This window comes from Ascaphus truei, chromosome 22 (genome assembly GCF_040206685.1).
Source record: "Ascaphus truei isolate aAscTru1 chromosome 22, aAscTru1.hap1, whole genome shotgun sequence".
Classification (NCBI taxonomy): domain Eukaryota; kingdom Metazoa; phylum Chordata; class Amphibia; order Anura; family Ascaphidae; genus Ascaphus; species Ascaphus truei.
In genome coordinates this window covers 6,318,239-6,326,790 of record NC_134504.1, presented here as the reverse complement: position 1 = coordinate 6,326,790, position 8,552 = coordinate 6,318,239, and the positions used below count along the sequence as shown (strand labels likewise).

At 60.0% G+C, this 8,552-nt stretch overlaps 1 protein-coding gene across 1 annotated transcript; it reads right to left on the bottom strand.

Moving 5' to 3' along the window:
• Nucleotides 1–1,124: 1,124 nt before the first annotated feature.
• Nucleotides 1,125–8,362, bottom strand: LLGL2 (LLGL scribble cell polarity complex component 2; the record flags this gene model as incomplete). The annotated part of the gene is made up of 13 exons (XM_075579633.1): nucleotides 1,125–1,670; nucleotides 3,025–3,086; nucleotides 3,221–3,263; nucleotides 3,375–3,425; nucleotides 4,667–4,698; nucleotides 4,922–5,078; nucleotides 5,231–5,495; nucleotides 5,602–5,768; nucleotides 6,413–6,529; nucleotides 6,662–6,815; nucleotides 7,009–7,150; nucleotides 7,720–8,012; nucleotides 8,231–8,362. Coding segments are annotated over 13 exons (1,620 nt in total), but the record flags the coding sequence as incomplete, so codon positions are not given.
• Between the last annotated feature and the right edge of the window lie 190 nt (nucleotides 8,363–8,552).

Genomic DNA, 8,552 nt, shown 5'->3' with positions numbered 1-8,552 from the left:
GTGTGACACTGAGGGAGCCCCTGTGTGTGTGTGACACTGAGGGAGCCCCTGTGTGTGACACTGAGGGAGCCCCTGTGTGTGTGACACTAAGGGAGCCTGTGTGTGTGTGACACTGAGGGAGCCCCTCTCGTGTGTGTGTGTGACACTGAGGGAGCCCCTCTCTCGTGTGTGTGACACTGAGGGAGCCCCTCTCGTGTGTGTGTGACACTGAGGGAGCCCCTCTCTCGTGTGTGTGTGCGACACTGATCAGTGCTGTTGTATCACTGCTCTGTATGACTGGGTGCTGTTGTATCACTGCTCTGTATGACTGGGTGCTGTTGTATCACTGCTCTGTATGACTGGGTGCTGTTGTATCACTGCTCTGTATGACTGGGTGCTGTTGTATCACTGCTCTGTATGACTGGGTGCTGTTGTATCACTGCTCTGTATGACTGGGTGCTGTTGTATCACTGCTCTGTGTGACTGGGTGCTGTTGTATCACTGCTCTGTGTGACTGGGTGCTGTTGTATCACTGCTCTGTGTGACTGGGTGCTGTTGTATCACTGCTCTGTATGACTGGGTGCTGTTGTATCACTGCTCTGTATGACTGGGTGCTGCTGTATCACTGCTCTGTATGACTGGGTGCTGCTGTATCACTGCTCTATATGACTGGGTGCTGCTGTATCACTGCTCTGTGTGACTGGGTGCTGCTGTATCACTGCTCTGTATGACTGGGTGCTGCTGTATCACTGCTCTGTATGACTGGGTGCTATTGTATCACTGCTCTGTGTGACTGGGTGCTATTGTATCACTGCTCTGTGTGACTGGGTGCTGCTGTATCACTGCTCTGTGTGACTGGGTGCTGCTGTATCACTGCTCTGTGTGACTGGGTGCTGCTGTATCACTGCTCTGTATGACTGGGTGCTGCTGTATCACTGCTCTGTATGACTGGGTGCTGCTGTATCACTGCTCTGTATGACTGGGTGCTATTGTATCACTGCTCTGTGTGACTGGGTGCTGCTGTATCACTGCTCTGTGTGACTGGGTGCTATTGTATCACTGCTCTGTGTGACTGGGTGCTGCTGTATCACTGCTCTGTGTGACTGGGTGACGTTCTGGACCAAAGACGTGAAATGACAGCGATCGGTCAGCAGGCAGCGTTTATTGGGCCACAAAATGTGAAGATCACCCCGACAATCACAGCTCCATTCCCCCCGCTACAAAAATAGATTCTACATCCAAACAGGCACACGGCGTCACCGCGGCGGTCATCCTGTATATCGTTGTAAAAAAAATCATAAGAACGCTGCTAAAATACTCCAATAAAAGGCAAAATATCCAAAATGTTCTCTTTAAAAATCATCGGACGATAAAAACAAACAAAAAAAATGACAACCGCGCCCTCTCCTGTCTGGGGTCAGCGCTGTCCGCACGGGGGGTGGGTCCTGCCTGGGGTCAGCGCTGTCCGCACGGGGGGGGGGGGGGGGGGGTTAAGGCAGTAAAAGATATAACTTAAAAACAGTCTCCCGCAGGAACAAGTGAACAGGGGAGGGGGGGGTGCAGACAGGAGAAGGTTTGGGGTACGGGGAGGGGGTGTTGGCGCTCTTTTTCTCCCTCCCCACGGGTCAGTAGTGTCATGGCAACGGGCTCCTCGCCCAAAAATTTCAGCGTCTCGTCTGCGGCGTCTCATTCTGTTTCACACAAGAGAAAACACAGGAGGAACACACAGTTAGCATTGCGGGGGGGACACGTTATACACCGACCCCCCCCCCCCCACACACTCCGCAGCCGCTTACAATTCTGCATCTGAGAGGTTCTGATCGGAGAGGCAGTTGGTTCTGCACTCTGCGCGGTCTCCTTTCTGCTCACCCGTCTCTACTATTCTCTCCCATCTGAAATCTTACAGCTCCAAATCCCGTACCAAGCAATTCCGCATCAGAGATTTCCTCCTAGTGCAAGGCTCTGATCTGCCCAGTCTCTTCCCCTCTCCCTAGGATGTCACTTCAGTACTCTGCTCTGCCCAGTCTCTTCCCCCCCTCCCTAGGATGTCACTGCAGTACTCTGCTCTGCCCAGTCTCTTCCCCCCCTCCCTAGGATGTCACTGCAGTACTCTGCTCTGCCCAGTCTCTTCCCCCCCTCCCTAGGATGTCACTTCAGTACTCTGCCCGTCTCTCCCCCCCTCCCTAGGATGTCACTTCAGTACTCTGCCCGTCTCTCCCCCCCTCCCTAGGATGTCACTTCAGTACTCTGCCCAGTCTCTTCCCCCCCTCCCTAGGATGTCACTTCAGTACTCTGCTCTGCCCGTCTCTTCCCCCTCTCCCTAGGATGTCACTTCAGTATTCTGCCCCGTCTCTTCCCCCTCTCCCTAGGATGTCACTTCAGTACTCTGCTCGTCTCTTCCCCCCCTCCCTAGGATGTCACTTCAGTACTCTGCCCAGCCTCATTCCTGCCCATCTGTCTCTACTTCCCTCTCCCGTCCGAAACATTGCAGCTCAAAACCCTCATCACAAGCAGCTGTCACCAACCCGTCTCTCTTCCTATCCGGACACCCGTCACCGTTATAATAGAAAGGACATGGCAAAAGTCACGCAGATCGCCCTCCCGCCCACACATTGGAAAATAATAATAATAATAATAATAATACGCATATATTCCACCATTTTGGCTGAAAAGCCAATGCCGAGACTAAATTTGAATTTGCTGCGAAAATGGTGCTTTTTTTTTAAAATTTGCGAATGTGTTGCACTTCATAGAAAGCCGCCAATCATATGTTTTTTTAAAATACGAGTATTTGAACATTCGGGGGAGGGGAGAAATGGAAGAATAGTCAAATATTTTGAGGGGGGGGGGGTCAATTGAACTTTTTTGGCCAAATATTCATAAAAACAAAGTAGCCAGCACATCAAATTTGGACACATTCGCCCGTCTAATCTTGGCCACAAAATACAACCGATAGTGACCCTGAAGTCCCCTCATCTCCCACCGTACGGAGAGCGCGTTTCGTGGCGTGTAACCCCGTTTCCCCCCCCCCCTCGGTTTTCGTACCTGCGCCGTTACTGAGCCGGCTTCCTACGTGGATTTGGCGAGAGTTCCTTTCGCCGAAGCTTCTGGGAAGCAAAAGAGACGAGAGTCGGAAACGCGCCGGAGACTGAGCCACCTGTGCTGAAGCAGGGATATTCAAACGTGGCCTGTTGGCGGCATTTGGACACCCCTGGAGTAGACCGCTCTCCTGCATACTTACATTCTGGAACTTTCTAGAGTGCTCTGGATCTCCTTCAGTACGTCTGCAAAGGGGACAGAGAGAGGCCGGGCTGTGACACGTGACCCACACGCCCCTCTGTGCTACGCCAAGACTGACGCACACGCCGCTGTCTAGTTACTAAAAACATACTCACGCTCATCGTTCAGCAGCGCGTGCTCCATCAGGGCGCCCCGGGACCTGTGTACTGACAGAGGATGGGAGAGTCACGCCTAGCAGCGGGCACAGCTGCGGGAAGACACACACAGGAGGAAGACAGGGCGAGAGACAGACACAGAGAGACAGACAGAGAGCGCGCGGGGAAGGAGAGAGAGAGAGCGCGCGGGGAAGGAGAGAGAGAGAGAGCGCGCGGGGAAGGAGAGAGAGAGAGAGCGCGCGGAGAAGGAGAGAGAGAGAGAGAGCGCGCGGGGAAGGAGAGAGAGAGAGAGAGCGCGCGGGGAAGGAGAGAGAGAGAGAGAGCGCGCGGGGAAGGAGAGAGAGAGAGAGCGCGCGGGGAAGGAGAGAGAGAGAGAGAGCGCGCGCGGGGAAGGAGAGAGAGAGAGAGAGCGCGCGGGGAAGGAGAGAGAGAGAGAGAGAGCGCGCGGGGAAGGAGAGAGAGAGAGAGAGCGCGCGGGGAAGGAGAGAGAGAGAGAGCGCGCGGGGAAGGAGAGAGAGAGAGAGCGCGCGGGGAAGGAGAGAGAGAGAGAGAGCGCGGGGAAGGAGAGAGAGAGAGAGAGCGCGCGGGGAAGGAGAGAGAGAGAGAGCGCGCGGGGAAGGAGAGAGAGAGAGAGAGCGCGCGGGGAAGGAGAGAGAGAGAGAGCGCGCGGGGAAGGAGAGAGAGAGAGAGCGCGCGGGGAAGGAGAGAGAGAGAGAGAGCGCGCGGGGAAGGAGAGAGAGAGAGAGCGCGCGGGGAAGGAGAGAGAGAGAGCGCGCGGGGAAGGAGAGAGAGAGAGAGCGCGCGGGGAAGGAGAGAGAGAGAGAGCGCGCGGGGAAGGAGAGAGAGAGAGAGAGCGCGCGGGGAAGGAGAGAGAGAGAGAGCGCGCGGGGAAGGAGAGAGAGAGAGAGCGCGCGGGGAAGGAGAGAGAGAGCGCGCGGGGAAGGAGAGAGAGAGAGAGCGCGCGGGGAAGGAGAGAGAGAGAGAGCGCGCGGGGAAGGAGAGAGAGAGCGCGCGGGGAAGGAGAGAGAGAGCGCGCGGGGAAGGAGAGAGAGAGCGCGCGGGGAAGGAGAGAGAGAGAGCGCGCGGGGAAGGAGAGAGAGAGCGCGCGGGGAAGGAGAGAGAGAGCGCGCGGGGAAGGAGAGAGAGAGCGCGCGGGGAAGGAGAGCGCGCGGGGAAGGAGAGAGAGCGCGCGGGGAAGGAGAGAGAGCACGCGCACTATACTCCGCAACACACTATTTTATATCCACCGCAGAACCCAAGAATCCCAAATCAGACACATGGGACATGCTTACCCTCTGTGTCCCCATCACTCCTGCTGGACACCCTGCAGGGGGAGGAGAAAGGGAGCGATCACAGAGAGGAAAGAGAGCGATCGCATAGAGAGAAAGAGAGTTTAATCACCAAACACTTGGCGTGGGGACGTAGCAATGACCTGCACATCAATCTGCCACTTCCAAGAGTCAAATAACTCACCCTCCCCCCCCCAACTTACATTACAGGTATGTGTTGCATTGCAAGAGCCTGTTACAACCCCCCCCGTTACTTACCTGGATCTGTCTGTTTGTCTCTCTGTGCTGCCCCCTCGCTGCGGCCGCCCCCTGTTTTGGGGGGGCTCGGGGGGGTCCACCCTGCAACGTGGTGCCACCAGCCAGCACGTGGACAACGAGAACCTCTCCATCTCAGAGGGGGAGATCAGATAAAATCCTGCAGGGACACCAGAGAGTCACGTATTGGGGAGCGAGAAGGGCCCGGCGGCCCCCGCCCAGCAGGCGATGGGCACAGGGCCGTCCCCGGGCGCAGCGCCCAGTGAGAGAACAGCCAGTCGGCGGTCCACAGGCGCAGGGCCCGGCGCTTACCTTGCCCGTGCTTGGTGAAGACGCACGAGGCGATGCCGCTCACGTCCTCCTTGCGGATGCAGGCGTAGCGCACCTGCGGCTTGAGCTGGGGCAGCGACACCACCTGGATGTCTCCGAGGTTGGTGAGCACCGTCAGGTGGTTCTCGCTGTGATCCTCCGCCCGGCAGCTGCCGAACGAGCACACCGCCACCTTCCGCACCCGGCAGCCCTCCGTGGCCGTCAGCTTCAGCTTCAGCTTGCTGCTCACTTTGGGCAGGGTGAAGACCTGTGGGGGGGGGGGGGGGGCGGCAGCGGCACAAGTAACCCCAAAACACACAGGATGGTTACCCTGTCCCATCTCTCCCCCCCTCTAACCCGGGCAACACCCGTACCTTAAACTGCTCCTCGGATATGACCAGCAGCTGGTGGCTGCCCTGCATGTCCGGGCTCTTGGACAGGTCGTGAGCAGCTTCCAGTGGCTCCGGGAGGGGGACGCTGTGACCGTCCAGAATTAGGATCCCAGCTACTGGCGCCCGATGCATCAGCTGAATCTCCTTGGCTGGGAGCAGAGGGGGACGGGTGAGGGCGGGAGCAGGGGGGGGATAGGTGAGGGCGGGAGCAGAGGGGGGGGATAGATGAGGGCGGGAGCAGGGGGGGGGGACAGGTGAGGGCGGGAGCAGGGGGGGGGGGACAGGTGAGGGCGGGAGCAGGGGGGGGGGACAGGTGAGGGCGGAAGCAGAGGGGGGGGACAGGTGAGGGTGGGAGCAGTGGGGGGGACAGGTGAGAGCGGGAGCAGGGGGGGGGACAGGTGAGGGCGGGAGCAGGGGGGGAGACAGGTGAGGGCGGGAGCAGGGGGGGGAGACAGGTGAGGGCGGGAGCAGGGGTGGAGGACAGGTGAGACCGGGAGCAGGGGGGGGGGACAGGTGAGACCGGGAGCAGAGGGGGGGAACAGGTGAGGGCGGGAGCAGAGGGGGGGGAACAGGTGAGGCCGGGAGCAGAGGGGGGGGACAGGTGAGGCCGGGAGCAGGGGGGGACAAGTGAGGCCGGGAGCAGGGAAGGTGATGTAGGATACGGGGGGGGGGGGGGTGCAGATTAGGAGGGAGGCACCGATTATAGGAGGAGATAAAGCCCCAGTACAGGGTGCGAGAGAGAAGACACAAGACACTGTGTGCCGGAATATGGGAGCCCCCCGCCCCAGCTCACCCTGCGCCGCGGACACCTGCTCCTCCATCCTGCGCTCCGTAGGGGGCACCCGCAGAGAGAAGGCGTACACCGTGCCGCCGTTGGTGCCGGCCCAGAGAGAGGGAGTGTGCCGGGAGCCTGCCGGGAGAATTGAAGATGTCAGCACTCTTCCACCGCGGACTCTCCGAGCTGCGTCCACCGCGCTACCTGCGTCAGCCAGCAAAGACCCCCCCAGGAATCACCCCGGCCCCCGCGCCGCGTCTAACTCACTGTCTCGCAGGTACGTGTCAGCGAAGTAAAGCGTGCGCACGAAGCCAGTGAAGGAGTCTTCTGCTGAGCGAGCCTCGATCCGCCTCTGCACGGGCGCCAGCTCCATCTCCTGCAGCGCCTCCTGCTCAAAGCGGGCGTTGGCCTCCTGCACCAGCTGGGGGGGGGGGGGGGGTAAGCACAGGGGTCACTGGGGAGGAGGGAGCGGCATCTCCAGAGGGGTGGTCTGGGCGTTTATAGGCCCGAAAGCCTCAAAACAATCCCCCACCCACTGGGACTCAACCCCTCCTTGGACTCCATGTATGTGTAAATGTAAACACACACGCGTGTATTTATATATGTGCCCGCACCTTGCTATCCGTGCCCGGCCTGCGTTTGTTGACCTGGCTCCTTCGGATGCGTCGGAAGGATTGGCGCAGGGATTTCTTCAGGGACTTCACCCGGGAGAGGGGTCCCTCCAACGCCAGCTGGTCACTGGCATGCAGGGTGCACCTGTGGGCACAGAAAGGGCACTGCCAACATCCAGTCCTATTCATTTCCCCGTCACACCTGGAGTCCTTCTGCAGCTCTACGTGAGCCAGTAACTCCTGCGGTGCCATAATCACTCAGTCACGGTGTCTCGCTATAAGACGCACAGTCAGTGTCACGCCATGTGCTTCAAGGAGAAGATGGGCCCCCCCAAGGATGCATGCTAACCCTGTCACTACGTTAATGTTACCCCTCCCTCCGAGTTCCACGCGCACCCTTCCCCCCCTCCTCAATCCGAGTCCCCTGCGCCCCCCACCCCCTCAACACGGGTCCCCCGCACACCCCCTCAATCCGAGTCCCATGCGCAGCCCCCACCCCCTCAGAGTCCCTTGCGCCCCCCCCCTCAGAGTCCCACCCGCATCCCCCTCAATCCAAGCCCACCGCGCGCCCCCCACCCCCTCAACCCGGGTCCCCCGCACACCCCCTCTCAATCAGTCCTCCCCCTCAATTCGAGTGTCCCCCCCCCCCTCAATCCAAGTCCCCCGTGCGCGCCCCTCAGTGTCTCCGGCGCGCTTCCCCCTCGCGCCACTTACTTGACGATCACCTGCCGCCTCTGCTGGAAGTCGTACAGGCCGAAGCCGTGACTGGTGCCGAACGCCAGCAGCCGCCACTCGGAGTGCAGTGCCAGCGAGGTGATGACGGCGGGCGGCTGGCACTGCACCAGCGAGAAGGGCTGGAAACCCGGGGGGAAGCGGACCGGGTCCAGGCGGGCCCTGAGCCGCTCGTGGCCCTTCCAGCGGTAACCTTCCTGCTCCTGCAGGAGATCCACCACCGTGTGCTCCACCGCCTGCTCCGCTGCCTCGTCATTCAGCTCCAGAACCAGGACCTGCAGCCGAGGGGAATACGGGTCAGCAGCCGGCGCTGTGTGGGGGTCCCCAATAGTCAGGGCCACCCCACTGCCTCGCTCATTCAGTTAGCGCATCAGGATAGGAGCAGGTTGGCTTTCCGACCAGGGAAAAGGCCCGGTTCTGGCCTGGTTAACCCAGTTACAATTTGTTTGCCGGTTACAAGATTCCCCCCCCCAGGTGGCAGAGAGTCTCTCACCTGTCCGGCGGTCCCAGCGACAGACAGGTACCCGCTGTACTTGCACAGGTAAATCTTCTGCACGCCAAGCCGCGGGTCGTCGCTAAACGGGTCGAACGAACCAACCTGTGCGCCGAAAAGGGAGAGGCAGCAGAGGGTAAGAGGGAGGGGCAGCAGAGCGAGGGGGGCACAGGGTAAGAGGGAGGGGCACAGGGTAAGAGGGAGGGGCAGCAGCGCGAAGGGGGCACAGGGTAAGAGGGAGGGGCAGCAGAGCGAAGGGGGCACAGGGTAAAAGGGAGGGGCAGCAGAGAGCGAGGGGGCACAGGGTAAGAGGGAGGGGCAG